This window comes from Lepus europaeus, chromosome 4 (assembly GCF_033115175.1).
Source record: "Lepus europaeus isolate LE1 chromosome 4, mLepTim1.pri, whole genome shotgun sequence".
In the NCBI taxonomy this organism is placed as follows: Eukaryota; Metazoa; Chordata; class Mammalia; order Lagomorpha; family Leporidae; genus Lepus; species Lepus europaeus.
The window spans coordinates 69,356,922-69,380,894 of record NC_084830.1 but is presented as its reverse complement, the minus strand read 5'-3'; the positions used below and the strand labels follow the sequence as shown (position 1 = coordinate 69,380,894).

At 43.0% G+C, this 23,973-nt stretch overlaps 1 protein-coding gene across 2 annotated transcripts in view; it reads right to left on the bottom strand.

Moving 5' to 3' along the window:
* The window catches only part of UBE2W (ubiquitin conjugating enzyme E2 W), a 60,432-nt gene extending 38,717 nt beyond the window's left edge, over positions 1-21,715 (bottom strand). For both annotated transcript variants that reach the window (XR_009865713.1, XM_062188347.1), the window contains exon 1: positions 21,632-21,715. Coding sequence is in view for 1 of the 2 variants with exons in the window: in XM_062188347.1 (XP_062044331.1) it covers positions 21,632-21,646 (15 nt within the window). In the remaining variant the exon portion in view is untranslated. The remainder of the gene's footprint in view (positions 1-21,631) is intronic.
* Between the last annotated feature and the right edge of the window lie 2,258 nt (positions 21,716-23,973).

The following is a 23,973-nucleotide window of genomic DNA, read 5'->3' as shown; positions in this document are numbered from 1 at the left end:
GGCCGTAACGGCCAGAGCTATGCCGATCTGAAGGAAGGAGCCAGGAGCTTCTGGGTCTCCCACACGGGTGCAGGGGCCCAAGGATTTGGGCCATCTTGTACTGCTTTCCCAGGCCATAGCAGAGAGCTGGATTGGAAGAAGAGCAGCCGGGACTAGAACTGGCGCCCATCTGGGATCCCAGCGCTTCAGGCCAGGACGTTAACCCACTGTGCCACAGTGCTGGCCCCAATAGCACATATCTTTATTTGAAAGATTAAAGTATAAAAACAAGCATTTTAAAAATCTATAAAATATAGAATTATAAAATTAACTTTCCTAACCTTTAGGTACAAGAAAACTTGAAAAATAAAATTTCATCAATTAAGTTTCAGGAAATGTAACAATTGAAATGATTCTTATCTCCTATTTTATCTCACCTACCCTAAAACACATGACTTTAGTCAACCTTTAAATGTGCACTTAATGCCCAGAATTTCCACAGCAGTACACAGCCATCTATCTTTCTAGGCAAAAAAGACCTAAAGTTACTAGCAAAAGAATTTATTTTCTTTGTCTCACTCATCCATCAAAAATGGCCAGACTTAGAAAGTCAATGTTTTGAAGCATGTCAACTCTGAAGCAAAACTGAAAAATACCTAATCTTCAACTTGTTGGCTCAACTCTGGAAAGTGCACAGGAATCTGAGCTCTTATAGGAGACCCATATGGGTTTTCCTGTTTAGTAAGAAGGATCCTAACACATCTAAAAACCACTGAAGACAGGTCATTTAACACTTTCAAAACTAGCTTAGCTTTTCAGTGCCTCTGTAGTCCAGCTAGTACTTTCCCTTCTCTTCTTCCTCATTACAAAAATGAAGAGACACAAAACCATGTTAATTTATTCTTTTTTTCCTGATTAGAAAAAATAACTGACAAATTATCCAGTTTACTGTTATCAATGACAAGGTCTTAGGACATATCAGAAAACTGAATTAACACTCTAGTTTGTCATTATGTATTACTTGAGAATCTCTACTCCATCATTACAACAGCCTAGGATGTTTCCTTTCCTTAAACTTTTTCTCCCAATTCAGTACACATGAGGGATTATTGAGATTTATTCTTCCCTATGGTTGTTAAGGAGATAACAACATCAAGGTGCTGCTCAGATTAATATACTATCTGCCCCCATCTTCCCGTCGCTTTCCAAGTCACCACTACCGTAGTTTCCCACAAAAGGTGAAATGTAGGAACACGAGGACAAAGTAATAAAACAAGCAATTTAAAAAGTAATCACTCAAGAGTGGCGCAGTGGTGCAACAGGTTAAGCTACTACCTGCGACAGTGGCATCCCATATGGGTGCCAGTTCGTATGCTCCACTTCCAACAGAGTTCCCTGATAACGGCCTGCGAAAAGTGTTTGAGACCCTGCCACCTACATGAGAGATCTGAATGGAGGTCTTGGGAGACCCAGATGAAGCTCCTACCTCCCATATGACCCAGCCCTGGCTGTTACGGCCTTTTGGGTAGTGAACCAGTACAGAGAAGATCTCCCTCTAAATCTGCCTTTCAAATAAATAAGTCTTAAAAAAAAAGTACTCATTCTAAAAATGTAATCACTGAAACATTTCATCAGCCCTGCATATATGCTGTGGACTGGTTCCAGGACCACTGTTGATACAACAATCCCCACATACTCAAGTCTCTTATGAAAAATGATGTAGTATTCTCATATAACTCCTGAATACTTTAGATCATCTCTACATTACTTATAATACCTAATACAGGCCGGCGCCGTGGCTCATTTGGCTAATCCTCCACCTGCAGTGCTGGCACCCTGGGTTCTAGTCCCGGTCGGGGCGTCAGATTCTGTCTCAGTTGCTCCTCTTCCAGTCCAGCTCTCTGCTGTGGCCCAGGAAGGCAGTGGAGAATGGCCCAAGTGGTTGGGCCCTGCACCCACATGGGAGACCAGAAGGAAGCACCTGGCTCCTGACTTCGGATCGGCACAGCCTGCCAGCTGCAGTGGCCATTCGGGGGATGAACCAACAGAAAAGAAGACCTTTCTTTCTCTCTCTCTCTCACTAACTCTGCCTGTCCAAAAAAAAAAAAACCTAATACAATATAAATGCTATGTAAATAGTTGTTACACTATATTGTTTAGGGGATAAGACACAATTTCTAATTTTTAGTATTTTTGATAGGTGGCTGGTTAAATATGAGATGTAGAACCCACAGATTTGGAGGGTTAACTGTAAATTCTAGTCAGCTGATTTCCGCTCCCTCAACTCAAAATGCCAAAGCCTGTACAAATATAAACTCAAAAAGTCAAACCAAGTTTGAATATGCCAAAAGGCCTCCCTGGCAAGATCAAGAAATGAGTTACAATGGATAAATAAAAAGTTTAACATTTTTGGGTAACATTTAAAGAAATGACTACAACAAAAACTCTTTCTAAAGCCTAATATATACCACTGACATTATCTTTATTGAATGTTAACCTATTAATAATAACTGCTGTTAGTGGCATTTAATTCTAAATCAAAAGTCAAATGTCATCTTGAATTTCATCTTCTTTTTTTTAAAGATTTATTTATTTAGGTCGGTGCCACGGCTCACTAGACTAATCCTCAACCTATGGTGCCGGCACACCGGGTTCTAGTCCCGGTTGGAACGCTGGATTCTGTCCCGGTTGCCCCTCTTTCAGGCCAGCTCTCTGCTATGGCCCGGGAAGGCAGTGGAGGATGGCCCAAGTGCTTGGGCCCTGCACCCCATGGGAGACCAGGATAAGCACGTGGCTCCTGCCTTCGGTTCAGCGCGGTGCGCCGACTGCAGCGCGTCAGCCGCGGCGGCCATTGGAGGGTGAACCAATGGCAAAGGAAGACCTTTCTCTCTGTCTCTCTCTCTCACTGTCCACTCTGCCTGTCAAAAAAAAAAAGATAATGTGAATTTCCTATGAAGTTTCTGAAGCCCTCTTGTATTTGGAAACAGGACTGAAATAAATTAGGTTTTCACATAAAGAATGAAAAGGGATCTTTACTTCAACGCTCTGATCTGCTGGTTCACTTCCCCAAATTCCTGCAACAGCTGGGGTTGGGTGAGCAGAAACTGGGAGTCAGACACAATCTGGTCTCCCAGTTGGAAGGAATATAATCACTCAAGCCATCACCAGTGCCTCCCAGGGTTTGCATTAGCAGGAAGGTGGAACCAGAAGTCAGAGCTGGGAACTGAACCAAGGTACTATGATGAGGGATGTGGGCATCCTAACCACTAGGCAAAACACTCATTTTAGAAAAGGATTTCTTAAACAAAAGGCGCCAATCAAAAAAAGAAAATACCAATATATTCTTAAGACACGTTAAAAAGTGAAGAAAGAAAACCTAAACTTTAAATGGGGAAATGAACCATATAAAGTAACTCCTATATACCAATATAGGACAGTCAAATTGAAAGTCAAGAATAAGCACTTCACAGAAGAGGAAACATAAATGGCCCACAAACACATAAAATTATATTGCTCTCTTTATTTTCAAGAAAATGTAAAATAGAACCACCATATGACACTTTTAATAAAAGTAAGTCAGATAATACCAAGTGTTGGGAGAGTATAGGATACCCCTGGAACACACACTAATACAACTACTTTAGAAAAATATGGCATTATCTGGTAAAGCTAAGTAGATGGACCATAACCCATGATCTGTACTCCTACAGCCATGCATATGCACACCAGGAAAACATGTTAGAATATTTATTTGTTTATTTATTTGACAGGTAGAGATACAAATAGTGAGAGAGAAAGGTCTTCTTTCCATTGGTTCACCCCCCAAATGGCTGCCACGGCTGGCACTGTGCTGATTTGAAGCCAGGAACCAGGTGCTTCTTCCTAGTCTCCCATGCGGGTGCAGGGCCCAAGTACCTAGGCCATCCTCCACTGCCCTTCCGGGGCCACAGCAGAGAACTGGACTGGAAGAGGAGCAACCGGGACTAGAACCTCGTGCCCATATGGGATGCCGGCACTGCAGGAGAAGGATTAACCAACTGAGCCACGGTGCTGGCCCCATGTGTTAGAATATTTGAAGAAGCACTGTTCACAACAGGTTAGAAGTAAAATTGGTAAACTAATAGATTCATACCATGAAATACCACTTAGACTTAAAAATGTACTGCTACATCCATCAAAATAAGATTAATCTTAAAATGTTAAACAAAAGAATCAAGTCAGGATGGGGCTGGCGCTGTGGAGCAGCAGGTTAAAGCCCTGGCCTGAAGCACCGGCATCCCATATGGGCACTGGTTCTAATTCCGGTTGCTTCTCTTCCAATCCAGCTCTCTGCTGTGGCCTGGGAAAGCAGTAGAAGATGGCCTAGGAACTTGGGCCCCTGCACCTACGTGGAGACCCAGAAGCAGCTCCTGGCTCCTGGCTTCGGATCAGCGTAGCTCTGGCCATTACAGCCATCTGGGGAGTGAACCAGCAGATGGAAGACCTCTCTCTCTCACTGTCTACCTCTCTCTGTAACTCTGTCTTTCAAATAAATAAAATAAATCTTCAAAAAAAAAAAGTCAGGAAAGAATACTAACAGTATAGTTCCACTTATTTAATGTTCAAAAACAAAACACTCTGGGGCCGGCGCTGTGGCACAGTGGGTTAAAGCCCTGGCCAGAAGCACCAGGATTCCATATGGGTGCCAGTTCTAGTCCCGGCTGCAACTCTTCTGATCCAGCTCTCTGCTACAGCCTTGGAAAGCAGTGGAAGATGGCCCAAGTCTTTGGGTCCCTGCACCAACGTGGGAGACCTGGAGGAAGCTCCTGGCTCCTGGTTTCGGATCAGTGCGGCTCTAGCCTTTGTGGCCATCTGGGAAGTGAACCAGCGGATGGAAGACCTCTCTCTCCGTCTCTACCTCTCTCTTTCAAATAAATAAATAAATATATCAAAACAAAACAAAACAAAAACAAAAACAAAGCACTCTATATCTAAAGAAAAATAAAGGATGACAAACATGAAATCCAGGACAGAAATCTACTGTGAGACAGTAGTAGTGAGACACAATCAGAAGATGACACAGGAGGTTTCAAAGATAATGGCAACTTATATTCATTAAACCTTAAAGTTTTCACTTACAACTTAAAAATTATATTGACCCTTGCTGCATCTATTTTTTTAAGCTATTGGAATTTAGTTGTGAAGGGAGGCAAAGCAACACATTGGTAATTGCATAAATGTGGTGTTTTAAGGAAAAGAGGTTTTTTTGAGGAAAAAAAGCATATGCATCAAGGAGAAAGGAAGGTGGCAAACATACAAAATAACTGAATTGGACCTAGAATTTAGGATCAGGGATTTTACAAGGGATTGTCTTCTCAATGGTAAACATCACGTTTACACAGGTGAAAAAATACAAACCAAAATATTTAAAAATGAAAATCATTGCTTAATCTCACCATTCCATGATCTCCTTAGGGTGATGCTTTTCTTTTTAATACTTGGTATTTTCTAATATTTCAATAATGATCATGTATAAAATTTCTTTTAATAAAAAGTCATTTTGGGGCTAGCGTTGTGGCACAGGTTAAGCTGCCACTTTCAACACTGGTGTCCTATATCAAAGTGTAGGTTCAAGTATAGAGTGCTCCACTTCTGATTCAGCTTCCTGCTAACGCATCTGGGGAGGCAGCAGATGATGGTCTAAGTACTTGGGTCCCTGCCACCTACACAGGAAACCTGGATTGAGTTCCTGGCTCTCTGCTTTGGCCTGACCCAGCTCTAGTTGTTGCAGGCATCTGGGGAATTAACCAGCAGATGGAAATCTCTATCTCTGTCCTTCTTTGCCATTCTTTCAAATAAACTGACTATTCCCTGTAGATTAAGCTACCCTCTTCAGGTTGTGTATGCTCTCTTCCACGATCTCAATACATATATACCCTAAACCTGCTTGACTCCAGTAGACAAAGGATTTACAATCCAGATTCAAACCTTAATTACTTAAGCTAGTCTAGAACTTACCTGTTTGGTGTTTCTGGAAATTAACACTCCAAAGAAAATATTTAAGTTACCAAGAAACCTTAAGAATGAAATAAAATAACTTCAGTGCCTACTTTCTTCTCTTGATTTCATACCACAGATGAAAAGCTGCAAGTAATCAACACTAGGCCTAACAGAGTTGATTTTTTTTAAGCTAACCTTTTTTTTTTTTTACTTCAGAAGAACATTCTATTTTTGTTCAAGATCTCAAATTATAATGTACAGATTTGGTATGGCTAGGCTACCTTTGGAAATTCTAATATGAATAAGTTACTAAAGCAAATCACATGTCATAAATATGCTATGTAGACTACAGTCAGGTTTTGGTATACAACAAGTCTCAAAAAAAAAATTTTTTTTTGGACAGGCAGAGTGGACAGTGAGAGAGAGAGAGAGAGAGACAGAAAGAAAGAAAGGTCTTCCTTTGCCGTTGGTTCACCCTCCAATGGCTGCCGCGGTCAGCGCACTGCAGTCAGCACACCACACTGATCCGAAGACAGGAGCCACGTGCTTATCCTGGTCTCCCATGGGGTGCAGGGCCCAAGCACTTGGGCCATCCTCCACTGCACTCCCAGGCCATAGCAGAGAGCTGGCCTGGAAGAGGGGCAATGGGGACAGAATCCGGCGACCCGACCGGGACTAGAACCCGGTGTGCCGGCGCCACTAGGCGGAGGATTAGCCTGTTGAGCCACGGCGCCGGCTGGTATACACCAAGTCTTGGATAAAATGATAATTCTGTCCTCAAAGACAGTGAAAAGTTTGGTATGGCTTACAATTTTAACTTCAAATCTAATACAAGAAACAATATGTGTTGGTACATTAGGGCATGTCACATATTGTTCAAAATTAAGTAAAATGCTAAACTTAGGGGTATAAGGGAGATACTATAAGGAATATAGTATTGTCTAAACATTTGTGTCCCATCAAAATTCCCATGTTGAGATCTAATCCCCAGTGCATAGGTATTAAGAGGTAGGACCTTTGGGAGGTAATTAGGTCACAAGGGCAGAGTTCTGGTGAACAGACTAGTGCCTGTATAAGAGAGGCCTGGAGGGAGCTTGTTTGTCCCTTCCACTATGTGAAGATACACACAGAGGGTGCTCTCAGGGGCCGGTGCTGTGGTGTAGCCGGTAAAGCCTCCGCCTGCAGTGCTGGCATCCCATATGGGCACCGGTTTGAGACCGGGCTACTCCACTTCGGATCCAACTCTCTGCTATGGCCTGGGAAAGCAGCAGCAGATGGCCCAAGTCCTTGGGCCCCTGAACCCTCGTGGGAGATCAAGAAGAAGCTCCTGGCTTTAGATTGGCTCAGCTCCGGTGACTGCAGCCATTTGGGGAGTGAACCAGTTCTCTGCCTCTACCTCTCTATAACTCTGCCTTCCAAATAAATGATTTTTTTTTTTAAAGGGTGCTCTCTATGAGGACTGAACCCTTATAAGCTACCAGATCTGCCAATGGCTTAATCTTGAACATTGCAGCCTCCAGAATTGTGAGCAAAAGTTCTGTTCCTTATAAATTACCCAATCTGGGCCGGCGCCGTGGCTCACTTGGTTAATCCTCCGCCTGCAGTGCCGGCATCCCATATGGGCACTGGGTTCTAGTTCCGGTTGCTCTTCTTCCAGTCCAGCTCTTTGCTGTGGCCTGGGAAGGCAGTGGAGGATGGCCCAAGTGCCTGGGCCTCTGCACCCACATGGGAGACCAGGACATTATTTTAACAACTTATTTTTTAAAAGATGTACAGCACTGTTATCACCATTTTTGTTGTTCTGAGGTCAATAATTTCCAGTGAAAACAATCTTGTAATGGACCTTACCTATGACAAGCTTGATGCAGCTATTCATCTGGACCCTTTAAAATAACATTTGCAATATACTGGCAATTATTAATACATTGTTCTCTGGGGTTCTACGAGCTCATCTAGAAAAGTATCATAACCAAGAAAGGGGATCTAGAGAACCTCCAATTTGGAGCAAACTTGGACAAAAGTTGTATCAACTGAGAACCTCCTACTTCTGACTGATGTCTGAAGCAAAGTACAATCTTGTGGGATTTAGGCCTTCTTCTGTGGTATCTGCATTAACTCTGATTAGTGTCCGAATTATAGGGCACCCAGAATTGCTTTGTGTGGGAAAAGCCCATACATCTGGCATCAGAAGTGAAGTATTGTGCCAGCGCTGTGGCATAGTGGTTTAAGCCACCACCTGCAGTACTTGCATCCCTTATGGGTGCCAGTTCAAGTCCTGGCTGCTCCACGTCTGATTCAGCTCCCTGCTAATGCACCTGGGAAAGCAGAGGAGGGTGGTCCAAGTACTTGGGTCCCTGCATCCACATGGGAAATCCAGATGGAGCTCCTGGCTTCTGGATCTGACCTGGCCCAGTCCTGGCCATTGTGGCCATTTGGGGAGTGAACCAGTGGATCCAAGATCTCTCTCTCTCTCTGCCTCTTTCTCTAACTCTTTCAAAATAAATAAACACATTTTTAAAAAAAGAAGTATTAAGTGTTGTGAGTATACAGTAAGAGAAAAAAGTTGGTTTTTTATCTACAGACTTAGAGTTATCATATGAACCAGTAATTCCACTCCTAGGTTTATAGCTAAATCAAATTATAAATACATCCACATAAAAACAGGTACATGAATGTGCACAGATGCATTATTCATAATAACCAAGAAGTGAAAATTATCCAATTTATCAACTGATGACTAGGTCCAGGAAAAAGTCCAAATGTCAACTGATGGATAGGCAAATTATATGTATGGTAAAATTATAAAATGAACTATTATTTGGCCACAAAAAATTAAGTGCTGATATAAACATGAATGACCCCAAAAGTAAAAGAAGCTAGTTATAAATCACTCACATATGAATCCAATTATAAAAAATGCCCAGAACAGGTATATCCATAGAGACAGAAAATACATTAGTAATGGGGGAATGGAGAAACTGGGAGGGACTGCTAATGGATAAGGGGTTTCTTTCTGGGGAGGTGAGAATGTTCAAAAAACAGTTTTGAGGGATTAAAAACTACAGAATTGTACACTTTAGAAGGCTTAAGTTTTGTGGTATGTGAATTACATTTCAATTGAAAGAAAAAATTGCTTTTTAGAACTTCTAAGGCTTCCGATTTTACTTAGCTAATGAGCACTGGACTGGAAAAGAATACACATTAATCAGAAATCATACTTCCACCCTCTTCCCCATGGTGTAGAAATACAGAGAGACTTCATATGACACATGATGATAAAAGGAATCTGGGTTTTTTCCCACTGATTGCCAACAGACAGATTAGGAATCAGGCGGAAAAATAGTGAGTATGTGGTAGTTAATTTAAACTGGAGGCCTACAGATTATAATTCACAAGCAACTCCAAAGATCCATGAAATGAAATAATCTGCACTCTTATCCCATACAATTGTTTTATCATTCCTATGTTATGGAGCAGGAGGAAAGGCTATACACTTAAGTGGCAAAACAAAAACTAAAATCCAAGTTTTATCTGATTCCAAAGGCTGGATTCCTTCACTCGTTCAATTTTTACTGAGAGATTCATGTATGTCAGTCCTTGGTTTATATTCAGAAAACAGTAAATAAGCAAATTAATTAAGTCAAAGACATGAAGAATTTAGCAGGGTATAGGAACTGCTACTGCTGAGATGGGAGGGTTATTTTATATTAGGTGTTAAGAGAAGCCCTTTCTAAAAAAAAAAAAAAAAAATCACACTTGAACAAAGATCTGAATAACAAAAGGAAATGAGCCATTCATATAAGAAAAGAGCAAAGAAACAAGGACAAAGGCTCTCAGGCAGAACAGCAAGGAGGCCAGTAAGACAGACAGACACAGGAGAGTTAGAGTTTTAGATCTTTCAGTTTCCATGGAATTCAAGAGCGAGCTCAGCAACTTGAGCAGCTGCATCTCACACTGGAGTGTTCTGTTTCCATTTCAGCTTCCTGATAATGAACCATGTGCAGGCAGCAGCAGATGACAAGTACTTGGGCTTCTATCACCCATGTGAGAGACCACGATGGAGTTTGAAGCTCCTGGCTTGGACTGGCCCAAATCTGGCTGCTTTGGTCATTAGGTGAGTAAACCATTCGGTTTCTCATTCTCTGTCACCACTCTGACTTTCAAATAAATAATTTTTTTGAGTAAGCCCTTTTAGTCTTAAAAGTGGGTAATATCTGAGAAGATAGGGAAACCATAGTTGGGTTTTGAGTGAAGTGACATTTGACCATTTTAAAAGAAACTTTCTATGGGTTGAAAACAAAAGACCAAAGCAGAAGCAGGGACGAAGTCATGAAGTTGTTGAGACAATCTAGGTGAGTGATGATGATTTACTTCAGGAAGTAATCCAGGAGAGTGGACCAGGAGTTGATTCTAGATAGATTTTTGAAGATACAACTGACCGAATTCGCTAATGGTTTGACTGTGGGGTAGGATGAACCCAAGGTTTCTGCTTGAGAAAAGGGAAGAATGAAATATCCGCATCCCATATAGGAATGCTTGAGTTCAAGTCTTAACTGCACTTAAGATCCCAGCTTTCTACTAACAAGCATCCTAGGAGAAAGAAGGTGATGACTTGGAGTTGGCATTGTGGCACAGCGGGTTAAGCCACTGCCTGGGATGCCAGCATCCCATATGGGTGCCAGTTCATTTCCCAGCTAATCCACTTCCAATTCAGCTCCTTGCTAATGGTCCAGGAAAAGCAGTGGAAGATGGCCCAGGTGTCTGGACCCCTGCTACCCATATGGGGAGACCCAGAAGAAACTCCTGGCTTTGGCCGGGTTGCAGCCATTTAGGGAGTGAACCAGTGGATGGGAGATCTCTTTGTCTCTCCTTCTTTCTCTCTAACTCTTTCAACATAAATAAATCTTTTTTTTTTTTTTTTTTTTTGACAGGCAGAGTGGATAGTGAGAGAGAGACAGAGAGAAAGATCTTCCTTTTTGCCGTTGGTTCACCCTCAAATGGCCACTGTGGCCGGTCAACATAAATAAATCTTAAAAAAAAAAAAGTGATGGCTCAAGTACTTGGGTCCCTGCCACCCACATAAAAGACTTGGATTGAGTTCTGGATTTCTGGCTTTGGCCTGCCCAAGCTCCAGCTGTGTGGGCATCTGAAGAGTCAATCAGTGAATAGAAGATTTCATTCTCTGTATTTCAAACATATATATAAAAGAAGTCGTAAATATTTTGAACAAAATAAAGTTTGGGGAGAAAAATTTTAAACATGTTTATTTCTCTGCTAATCTTGTTTTAAGCACTACACTAAACACTGATTGATCCACAATACAGCTTTTTAAGTAGTGAAACAAGACTTGAACCCAGGTCTTTAGATTCCAGATCTTGTGTTATTTCTATAGAAGTTTTATAAAGGCAAATGACTAAATTAGAGTCTTTTCTCAGAATAAAAACAATTCAAAGGCATGCACTATGTTTATGATCCAAAAACTAAATTTACAAATAAAGGCTATCAATTTTTAAAACATCTGACAAACATAAACAAGTATTTTTCAGATAATATTCATAATGGAGACAGCATTGATATAAAGGTGCAATAAAACTCACCCAATAAGTGTTAATTTAGGTAAATACTAAGCAGAAGCATATATCCATAAAATACCAGATCACTCCATTTACAAAACTTTCCTTGAAAATAAAGAATATTTTTTGAGGTAGGCGCTGTGGCATGGCAGGTAAAGCTGCCGCCTGCATCCCATATGGGCGCCAGTTCAAGTCCCAGCTGCTCCACTTCCTATTCAGCTCTTTGCTATGGTCTGGGAAAGCAGTGAAGATGGCCCAAATCCTTGGACCCCTGCACCCACATGGGAGATCTGAAGGAAGCTCCTGGCTTCACATCAGCCCAACTCCAAAAGTTGCAGCCATTTGTGGAGTTGAACCAGTGAATGGAAAACCAACCTCTCTCTTTCTGCCTCTACCTCTCTGTAACTCTACCTTTCAAATAAATAAATAAATCTTTAAAAAAAAATAACAAATATCTTTTTAAAATTTATCATTAAAATTAAAATATCACTAAATATTTATCACTACAATTTTGTTCAGTGCACAAATATACAAAGAATCTCCTTTTAAAATCTGATCTATATGGGGCCGGCGCTGTGGCGTAGCAGGTAGGGCCATCACCTCCAGTGCTGGCATCCCATGTGGGTGCCAGTTCGAGTCCTGGCTGCTCCACTTCCAATCCAGCTCTCTGCTATAGCCTGGGAAAGCAGTGGAAGATGGCCCAAGTCCTTGGGCCCCTGCACCTGCATGGGAGACCCAGAAGAAGCTCCTGGCTCCGGAATGGCTCAGCTCCGTCCGGTGCAACTAACTGGGGAGTGAACCAGCAGATGGAGGACCTCTCTCTCTGCTTCTCCTTCTCTGTGTAACTTTGACTTTCAAATAAATAAATAAATATCTAACAAGTAAAATCTGATATATCATTTTATATTATAAACTCTAAGAAAAACTTCCTTTTTCTTAAAGGAATATAAATTATAGTATTTAATTCCTGATTGAAATGTTAAATAATTATACAAATGATTTCTCTATAACACTAAACATCTTTTTTTTTTTTTAAGATTTATTTATTATTTGAAAGTCAGAGTTACACAGAGAGAGAAAGAGAGGCAGAGAGAGAGAGAGAGAGGTCCTCCATCCACTGGTTCACTCCCCAGATGGCCACAACGGCGGGAGCTGTGCTGATCCAAACCCAGGAGCTTCTTCCAAGGCCTTCCCAGGTGGGTGCAAGAGCCCAAGGACCTGAGCCATCTTCTAATGCTTTCCCAGGCCATAGCAGAGAGCCCGATCAGAAGCGGAATAGCTGGGACTTGAACCAGCGCTCATATGGGATGCAGGCACTGCAGGTGGCAGCTTTATCCGCTATGCAGGCCCCAACACTAAATATCTTAATGTTTATTACCTACAGCATCAGATTTTGGAGCATGGGTTCTAATTCCATTTTCACTACTCACTTACTATATAAATTTAGGTAAGTCGTTACCCAAATAATTACTTACCAAAAAATCACTTTCTCTAGCAGAATATAAGGTAATCTGACTTTCCTTTTTACAAGGGTGCAATAAAAATCCAGAGAAAATATGAAAATACTTTGAAAAACACTTAAGTTACAGCAAACAAATCAAGAAAAGCAGCAGCTTTTTGGGATCTATAAATATGAATTCTTTTTAAAAAATTTTTTTTTTTTTATTTGAAAGACAGAGTTGAGTGGGGAGGAGACAGAGAAATCTTCCATCCACTGGTTCACTCTCCAAATGGCCACAAAGGCCGTAGCTGGGCCAGACCAAAACCAGGAGCTTCCCCCAGGTCTCCCACGTGGGTGCACGGGCCCAAGCACTTGGGCCATTCGCTGCTTTACTGGGTGCATCAGCAGGGAGCTGGATCGGAAGTGGAGCAGCTAGTCTTGAACTGGCGCCCACATGGGATGCCAGCACTGCAGGTGTTGGCTGAACCTGCTACACCACAGCACCGGCCTCTATAAATAGGAATTTTGCATTATTCTCTTACAGGTCCTCAACCTCACTATTGCAGAACTGCTTAACACATTTCCCTGAAATGAAATTAAACAAATGCAGAATTTCCTATTTAGGAATGCTTAAGTGTCAAGTAACAAATGTTTACTGTACTCAGTATATGCAGTTAAGGGACAAAAGGAAAGTATTTTTCTTGTTTGCATGAAGTCTATGGCCTAATGGTAGAAGAGATATGAAAAGTTAAATAAAAATCTAAACGGGGCAGAATTGTGGCGCAGCAGGTTAAGCCACCACCTGTGACACCTGCATCCCAGATAAGCGCCAGTTTGGAGTCCCAACTGCTCCACTTTCAATCCAGCTCTCTGGTAACGCACCTGGGAGGGAAGCAGAAGATGGCCCAAGTATTTGGGTCCCTACAATCTATGTGGGAGACCTGATTGAAATTCTAGGCTCCTGGCTTCTGTCTAGCCCAGTCCAGGCCACTGCAGCCATCTGGGGAATGAAACAGTAGGTGAAGACTGCCGTCTCTCCTCTCTTTGTAACTCTGCCTTTTAAATAAATAAATCTAAAAAAAAAAAAAAAACAAACAAAAAAAACACCTAAATTCCATCCTCTGCTGTTTGTTTCCCTTTCCCCTTGCTTCAAAAACTCTGACAGCCAGATGCAGCTATTATTCAGAATGCAGCTTGCCTTCTCAGATATAAAGCTAGTCATACTCCACAGGTTCCCAATAACAGTCATTTCTCTACTTCGGATTATACTGCAACCTTTCATAACATTAACAGTTATAAAGTATTTGTCAATGCAACATAACTATTAAAAAAGCAATGTCAGTAAGAGCCCAAATTCCACCTCTCGCAATAACTATTACCAATTACTTAGGTAAAAAGCAATGCAGAGCTATAAATAATTCAAAATAATTATTTCTAAGTCCTCTGTACAATAAGCACACATTCATTCACTATCTCCACCTCCTTGTTTCTACCTATATCAAAAGTCCAAGACTTAGGTAAGCAATAGAAAGAAAATTCACAAGAGTGCGGTTATGTGTTGCTTAATGAAGAGGATACAATGTGAAAATTTAGTCCTTAGGCAATTCTGTCATTGCGCTAACAGAATATCTTAGAGTGTGTTTATACAAACTAAGAGGCTACATCAACCTCATTAGGCATTATAGGACCACTTTTGTATTTTTGGTTATCAAGGACATGTTATGATGCAGCACATGATGGTAATTCAAATATTTCTCTCAATTATGTCACTGCTTTCAGAGTTAACAAATATCAACTATTATGCACTGTGTTCCTAAGACCTTAAGATACAATGTAAGGGTTGGCACTGTGGCAAAGCAGGTAAAGCCGCCACCTAGCAGTCCTGGCATCTCACATGAGTGCTAGTTCAGTTCCCAGATGTTCCACTTCTGATCCAGCTCTCTGCTATTGCCTGGAAAACAGTAGAAGATGGCCCAAGTGCTTGGGCCCCTGCGCCCGCGAGGGAGACTTGGAAGAAGCTCCTGGCTTCAGATTGGCATAGCTCTGGCTGTTTCAGCCAATTGGAGAGTGAACCAGTGGATGGAAGATCTCCCCCTCCCTCTCTCTCCATAACTCTTTCAAATAAATAAATGTTTAAAAAAAAGAAAAGAAAATGTAGGGGTAGTCCATATCTAAAATGAGTAAATCTATAGAGTGTCAATGTAGAAAAGTATACCAGCTATACATTAAAATTTCTAACTTAAGAAAACTATAAATGAAGGCCGGCGCCTTGGCTCAACAGGCTAATCCTCCGCCTTGTGGCGCCGGCACACCGGGTTCTAGTCCCGGTTGGAACGCTGGATTCTATCCTGGTTGCCCCTCTTCCAGGCCAGCTCTCTGCTATGGCCCGGGAAGGCAGTGGAGGATGGCCCAAGTCCTTGGGCCCTGCACCCACGTGGGAGACCAGGAGAAGCACCTGGCTCCTGGCTTCGGATCGGAGCGATGCGGCGGCCATTGGAGGGTGAACCAACGGCAAAAAGGAAGACCTTTCTCTCTGACTCTCTCACTATCCACTCTGCCTGTCAAAAAAAAAAAAAAAAAGAAAACTATAAATGAAACAACCAAATTCTAAAACTGGAAAATAAATCCAGGAGACCAAAGTATTTAAGTATTTCATAACATGAAATGAGTCACAGGAAAAAAAATCATAAAATGAAAAAAGAAACATAATACACAAAATAAAATTCAAAAATTTAGCTGAGGATCGGGTGTTTGGTACAGCAATTAAAATGCCTGTCTCATATCAGAGTACATGGGTTCAAGCTGTGGTTTTGTTCCCAATTCTAGTTTCCTGCTAATGTGTGCCCTGGGAGGCAGCAGGTGGGAGCTCAAATACTTGAGTCCCTGCCACCCACAAGGGAGATCTGGACTAAAGTCTGGGCTCCTGGCTTTGGCCTGGCTCAGCCCTAGCTGTTGCAGGCACTTGGGGAGTGAACTAGCTGACGAAAGAGCTCTGTTTCTCCCCAACTCTCAAAAGTAAAAGAATGTTAGCTGAAAACAGAACATTCTAATATTGCTAAACTACTAAGAAATATTTTAAATCACATAAATTCATTTTAATAGGATAATGTGTTTGCAATTTGGAGATTAAAAGTTTGGGCCAAAAAATAATCAGTCTACCATGTCAAAACTAAACTTTGCTACAAACAACTTTCCATTTAATATTTTAAGGTTTCTGAAATCACCAAAATGAAATGTGGATCTATTTCTTCACTCTAACTCCTGCCAATTTTAAGTGTCACCATGAGTGTACCATTCTCTTAAAAATGGTTTCTTAAAGCATAATCTAACAACTCTTACTTGGTGATTCAGAACTGTTCCAGGAAGAAACAGTAGGAAGAAATAAAAAAAGATAAAAACAAGGGAACAAAGTCTCAAAGGATTCACAGAAGTCTGCAAATCACCATCTTGAACTGTATAATGAAGAATCCTAGCAACATTACGGAGGAGAGCTTCCCTAGCATCACGGGCATTACAGAATGCTAAGCTGACATCCCACATGTTTCATATGGCATTGTCTGGCCAGATGCTTATAGCCTCCAGTGATCACATCCACTCCAGCGTACCATTCAAAAACCACATTTATGTGTGACATCATCTAAAAGAAGGTAGAGATGCACTGAAGCAACCTATTAAAGTAGCTACAACCTCAACTTTAAAATGTACACTCTCAGGGTCGGCGTTTGGCATGTTATGATGAAGACAGCATTGTGACACAGCAGGTTAAGCCACTGGTTCAACTGCCGATTTGAGTTCAGGCTACTCTGCTTCCAATCCATCTCCCTGCTCATGCATCTAAGAAGGCAGCAGAAGATGGCTTCTGCCACTCACTAGGGAGTCCTGGATGAACTTCCTGGCTTCAATCTCGCCCAGTTCTGGATATTGTAGCCATTTGAGGAGCGAATCAGTGGACAGAGGATATCTCTGTCACTTTGCCCTTCAGGTAAGTCAGTCTTAAAAATAGATGCCTTGGAGGGCTGGCACTTTGGTGAAGCGAGTTAAAGCCCCAGCCTGGAGCACTGGTATCCTGTATGGGAGCCGGTATAGGTCCCAGCTGCTCTGCTTCCTATCTAGCTCCCTGCTAATGTTCCTGGGAAAGCAGTAGAAGATGGCCCAAGTTCTTGTGGCCCTGCAACCACATGAGACCCGGAAGAAGCTCCTGGCTCCTGACTTCAGCTTAGCCCAGCTCCGGCCATTGCAGCCATCTGGGGAGTGAAGCAGCAGATGGAAGATCTCTCTCTAACTCCACCTCTCAAATAAATAAATAAAATAAACCTTTAAAAAAAAAAAAAAAAAGATGCCTTGGGACTTGTGCTGCAGTGTAGCGGGTCTGGCCAGCACCTGTATTGCTGGCATCCCATATGGGCATCGTTCCTGTCGCAGTTGCTCCAGTTCCAATCCAGCTCCCTGTTCATAGCCTGGGAAAAATAGCAAAAGATGGTCCAAATGTTTGGGCCCTGCTACCCACATGAGACCTAGAAGAAGCTCCTGGCTTCTGCCTGACCCAGCTCTGGCCATTGCTGCCATCTGAGGAGTGAATCAGTGGATGGAAGCTCTCTCTCTGTAATGCTTTCAAATAAATAATTCTTTTCCTTTTTTTTGACAGGCAGAGTGGACAGCGAGCAAGAGCGACAGAGAGAGAGAGAGAGAGAGAGAGAGAAAGGTCTTCCTTTTACTGTTGGTTCATCCTCCAATGGCCGCTATGGCTGGCGCGCTGCGGCTGGCATACCACGCTGATCCAAAGCCAGGAGCCAGGTGCTTCTCCTGGTCTCCCATGGGGTGCAGGGCCCAAGGACTTGGGCCATCCTCCACTGCACTCCTGGGCCACAGCAGAGAGCTGGCCTGGAAGAGGGGCAACTGGGACAGAATCCGGTGCCCCGACAGGGACTAGAACCCGGTGTGCCAGTGCCACAGGCAGAGGATTAGCCTATTGAGCTGCGGCGCTGGCCAATAAATAATTCTTTTAACAACAAACAAAAAAAGATGCCTTGTGTCCCCTGCATCCCATATCAGTGTGCCTGATTCAAGTCATAATTCTGCTTCCTATCCAGCTTCCTGCTAATGCTCACCCTGGAAAGGCATCAAATGATGGCTCAAGCATTTGGGTCCCTGCTACCCACCTGGGAGTTCCTGGCTCCTGGCCTCAGCCTGGACCAGCTCTGGCTCTTGAGGGTATTTGGGAGAATGAAACAGCAGATGGAAGGTCTCTGTCTTTTAAATAAAATGAGTGAAAAAAAAAACATGCTCTCTAATAAGAATTTCAAAAACTATCCTTATTTAATTTTACTGCATTGCCTAAAGACTTTTTCATTTTTACCAAGTAATCAAGTCCCGTGTTACATTCACATGACATGGCCTATTTTAAAAAATGTAGTTCCTCTTGGGGCTTAAATTACCTCTTCTTCAGAAGCAGTTAATATCCTGATGTAAATTTTAAAAATAATAATAATAAAAGCTTGTTAGATTAAGACATGGTCAGAGCATCCTGTGTTACTGCATACTTTATCCTAACCACTATATCTGAAATCCCCAAAACACCATCTTCCTAACCTCCTTCCATGCTTTTTCTCCACTGCACTATCATATTATTATAGTACAGGATAACTTAAATATTCTGTTCCTGGGGCCAGCTCTGGCACATAGCGGGATAAGCCACCACCTGGGATGTCAGTATTCCATACTGGAGTTGAAATTGAAGTCTTGGTTGCTTCCATCTGATCCAGCTTGCTGCTAATGCACCTGAGAAGGCAACAGAAGATGGCCCAAGTGCTTGGATTCCTACCACCCATGTAGTAGACACAAATGGAGTTCCTGGCTCCTGGCTTTAGCCTTACCAAGACCTGGCTGTTGAAGGTATTTGGGGAGTAAACTAGTGGATGGAGGATATATCTCTCTCTCTCTGATGCTCTGATTAATTAATCTTTAAAAAAAAATTGTTTCTGTCCCTCTAGATAGACTATGGAATCCACAAGGGTAGAAATCTTATATCCCAAGCACCCAGAAAAATGCCTGACACAATGGGCCCTCAAATAATACTGGCTGAGTGAACAAATTTGGTAATTTGGTTGTAGTTTTATGCATAATCTAGTCGTTCCAAAGAGCTAAATTTTGCTATTAATATGGTCAGGAAGCAAATTTTGTACACACAATAATCACACATAAAGGAGTGTGGTGTTTGAAAAAGTATGATTTAGTAAAGCCTCTGCCTGCAGTGCCAGCATCCCATGTGGGCGCCGGTTCATGTCCTGGCCGCTCCACTTTCTATCCAGCTCTCTGCTATGGCCTGGGAAAACAGTTAGAAGACGGCCCAAGTGCTTGGGCCCCTGCACCCATGTGGGAGACCTGGAGGAAGTTCCTGGCTCCTGGCTTCGGATAGGCACAGCTCCAGCTGCTGCAGCCATCTGAGAAGTGAACCAACAGATGGAAGACACCTCTCTCTCTGCACCTCTCCTTCTCTCTCTGTGTAACTCTTTCAAATAAATAAATCTTAAAAAAAAAAAAAGTATGATTTATCATACTACAATACCGTTAAGCACACTACCAGGAAATCTGTATCAGATATTTTTTAATACAAATAAAAAGTTAAAATTTCATTTTTTCACTAAAATAGGAAGCATCAGTTTTCCATTCCTCTAAGCACAAAGGAATAAAGAAAGGTGATGTGATGTAGTATATAGGGCACGGGAAAACACACCACTACACTGCCAAGTTATTTTTTTCCCCATTGCATAAGTCACCATGTAAAATTCAAGATTATCAACATCTCTTAAAAATCAATCTGCCTTTCCCAAACACTTCAAGTCTAAATCTAACCAACTAATACTATCCTTTGTCAAATATATCACAAGTATCATGAGTTTAATCTTAATATTTTCACCTCAAACAATACTCCTAAACTGGTCATAAAAATATTTAATCTTATAGTGAACATATTTAAATATTGTAAGTAATATTTAATCTTAATACAGTAAGAACCTTACAGCAGTCACACAGCACATCTACTATTCAACTAGTGTCCCACAGTTCCTTTTTTGGCCTCCAATGACGAAACTTCTCTAATGTCTCTCCGGAGGCTAGTGTAAAGTATAACGTTTCCTGAAATTGTTCTTGTTTTCACACACAAACACACACATTTCATGACATCTCTCCAATGAGACAGAATACACACAACTTCTCTGTCCTGCAGAAAAGTCCAGAGGGAGAAGCAGAGGAGAAAAACACGCCGGAAAGGATACCATAAACGCACAGAAGGAAAATGTGAGGGGCACACCCACGCACAAACTCACAAAAAGAGGAAGATGCAGAAAACAGAAGGCAGAAAAACACAACTAGCAAAGAAATGAGAAAAAAGAACCGGAGAAGACAGACATGGGCTTATTCTTCTAGAAACAAAAGCCAAAAAAAAAAAAAAAAAAAAAAAAACCGCTACTAAGAAAAACGTGGTCTCTTCTTAAGGGAATGTTATTAAACCTCTAAAAAGAGTTCAGGTGATATTCCCGAAGATGGTTCTGCCTTCGCTTCCTACATGTTTGGATACTGTTAATCTTTTCCGTGAATTAAATGCGAGCTATAGATTATGCAGGCAATCGCTACAAAACTACTATTGTGGTTGCCATCTTTGCCTGGGGAAAAAAAAAAAAACACCTCCCTTGATTTAGAAAAAGGAGTAAATTAGTTGCAGAACCAGAAAACCACGCATTGCCAAGTCAGGTAGATAGGACACGGGTTAACAGCCGCCTCCTGGCAAATTAAGGTTCCATCAAAGGTCTGGGAAAGAAGGGCAAAGAGCTGTCTGTAGCCTCCTCGAGACCGCAAGGGTGGGGCATCGTAGGGGAAAAAAAAAAAAAAAACAGAGGGCGAGCTATCCCGAGAGGTGTTAGGGAGCTAGGGACCCGATCCTCAGGAGGCTGCACCTTAGGCGGCAAAGGATGCTGGCGTCCGAGGAAGTGGGCTGCTGCCGGAATGCTCGTGGGGCTGCGGCGGCCGACGCAAGGAGAAGATACCCACGGGGCGGAGGATTAAGGGTCAAAAAGAGAAAGGAGAGCGAAGGGGCCGAGCAGTGCCAGAGGCCGGGCGTGGGAGGCCCGAGCAGAGGCCGCCAAGCGCAGTCTGCAGCCAAGCCAGCTTCCCCTGGAACGCCTCGTCGGCTCCCCTACACTTGAGCCCCTCTCAGGGCCGCCCCTGCCCAGGGACAACGGCGAGCGCAGCTGTTCCCGCGGGGCCGGGGACCGCGGGGTGGAAAAGGCATCCCTGGGGCTGTCTGGCAGGCCGGCAGCGGCCCCGCGAACGTGTGAGCGGACAGGCGACTCCGAAACCACCACCGCGGAGCCAATGCCGAACTTTGCCCTCTCTTCCCGTAAGCCTTCTTTATCCCCCCAACTTCCCGGCCGGCTGGTGTCCGCTTCGACCGACCGAGGACCCCCCCCCCCCCCGCAACCCGCCCTTCCTCTCACAGCCTCTCTCACCCCTCCGAAAGCCCTGCGTCTGGGGGAGGACCGGCCACAGGGCCTGCTCCTTAGCCTGCCCGGATGTCCCCAAGTCCCAGACGCCGCCCCTGCCCGAACGCTCGCACCCTCTTGGCGGCTCCCTTGCCAGCCCAGATGCAGCAAACTCCTCTCACCTGCATTGACGCCATGATGGAACCATCCCCCCAAGGCCAGCGAGGCCGGAGACGCAGGGGGCGGAGCCGCCGTGCTCGCGTCACGCCGCGGGGGCCCTACATCCCGGCCTCGGGGGCGGGGCCTCCGCTGGGAAGGGGATGGCGTAAGGGGATTGGCTAGCGGGCCGGGCGCCCGAGGGAGGGATGGGGGCGCGGCAAATGGCGCTCGCCGGTACCCAGGGTCGCAGCTGCTGTCTGCGTCTGGGCCACCCCCGTATCAGTTGCTAAGGAGTCGCCGCTCCGGTTTTGACCTGGGTTGTTGATGTTCCCGTCTGTACTGCGAGGTCCTGATGATATCTGGGTCCATGTGTGTGTGCGTGTGTTTTCTGTTTCGTTTTGTTTTTCCAACCACAGGTTTACGGATTTTTCCCTTCAGATCTCTCTTCCCCACCCCCAAACCCGCTTTCACACCCTTGGGGCCAGATCGGACTTCCCCTTTGGCTGGTCTGTGGTCTTCGCGGACCGGGAATGCTGCTCGCATTCCTAATTTGGAAAAGAGAGGCTCGAGTTTCCGTGTCCGTGGGATGACAATGGGAAGCGGAGCAACACGGATCGTTAAAGGCAAGGACATTTGGTTTTGTTGAGCCCGAAACTTGCCTGAAAGGGAAAAAAGAATTTTGAAGTTTTCCTTTTGTGTGCAGTTTCCCCTTCTTTACGCCAGCCCTCGGTTTTGAACTTCAGGTGTATCAGTAATAGTTACGGTTGTTACTTCAGTCTACATTTGACGAGCGATTTGACCTCAGGCATGAGGTATTTTTCACACGTACCGGTGTCACGTTGTGCTAAACACGTATCCTTTCTGTCACGTCTAGACTTCCCTTCAGCCCAGTCCGTGGTCGTGAGTTTTGTGATTATGCCACTTAGGGTTGAATTCGGGCGGGGAAAGCTGAGCATACAGAATTTATTCTAGGAATGCACCAGTTCTGCCAACACTTATCAGAAGCTGTGTTTTTAAAAGCTATTCCGGTACCGAAGATGTCATTGGTTTATAAGAGGAAAATGGAAGCCAAAAGCTTGCACCTCGTGATACATATTAATGTGGCTGACACACTGAGTAGGTTTTTACTTGACAGGAATGAAAGTTTAAAATCTGTAGTTTCATTGACCTTGGCTTTCTTTTTAGAAATTTCTTTAACAGGCAGTGTAGAATATTATTCTTTACACTCTTAAGAAATACTCTGTTCTCTGGGTCTTCCATTATGTGAAATGTGTTCAAAAAGGGAAAAAGGTCTTTAAAATCTTTTGCCGGTTATTTTATGGCAGAATATGAAACACACTGCTCTTCATCTCTAGCAAGGAAGTCATACTGGCATATGCTTCTGTCTCCCAGGCTTCCACCCTACTGCCAGAAATGGACTGGCCCTCCCTTTTTGTTCAGGATGACTGTGTCCTTGAGAAATGTTTGGATGCTCTTAGCAGCCAGGAATCAGCTACAAGCATATCAGGTGTTAGCCTATTTGTGTTGTTAATATTACAACAGTGAGCAAAATCCACACATCCCAATGAACGAGGAAAGCTTATAGAAAAATCCAGAAATCTTTATCCCTGCGACTTCAGAAGATTGTTCCAGAATATTAGATTTGCCATCTAAGTTTTTCACTTTGCGTCAAGCTGATATCTCCTAAAGGTATAATAAGTGACATCAGCTGACCCAACAAACAAAGCATTATGGCATCGTCAGAGCAAACAACATGCCAGGACAGATACTAATAAGGAAGAAAAGTGGTCACAAGAATTCTGACACTCCTCAGAGTGAAACCAATTTCTAGTCCCTTGGGTTTCACATGTATTAAACGAATCTCAGCAGAGAAAAGTCAGTACCAGTCATACCCTTCCTAGGAAATAAATACCACATAATTACCTATCTTCTTTATTCCTTCTTTAAAATATAATAGAAAAGCCCTGACATACTCAGGAGCTAGCATAATGACTTTCAGGTTGCGTGGAGTATATCATTATCTCACTGAGTAAGAAATGTTTACATCTAAAACAGTTGATGATACAATATTTGAAGACCAGGCTCACATCTTGTTGCTTTCCAAAATGGAACTTACTGTAAAATAGGCAAAAGAACATTTCTGACAATACCAAAAGTCAGAGGTAGAATCCTTATGAACTCTACAAGAGTGAAACTGGTACACTCAGGAAAACAGCTCAGCAATTAAAGTTTCCCATATCTTCACGGAATCTTTTTAATAGCATCGTTTGTCATAAAGGATACTTAAGAGACAATACGTTAACCTTGTTTGGATCCTAAGTCAAAGTACCTGCACGAAAGATTTTGTTTTAGACAAAAGGAACTT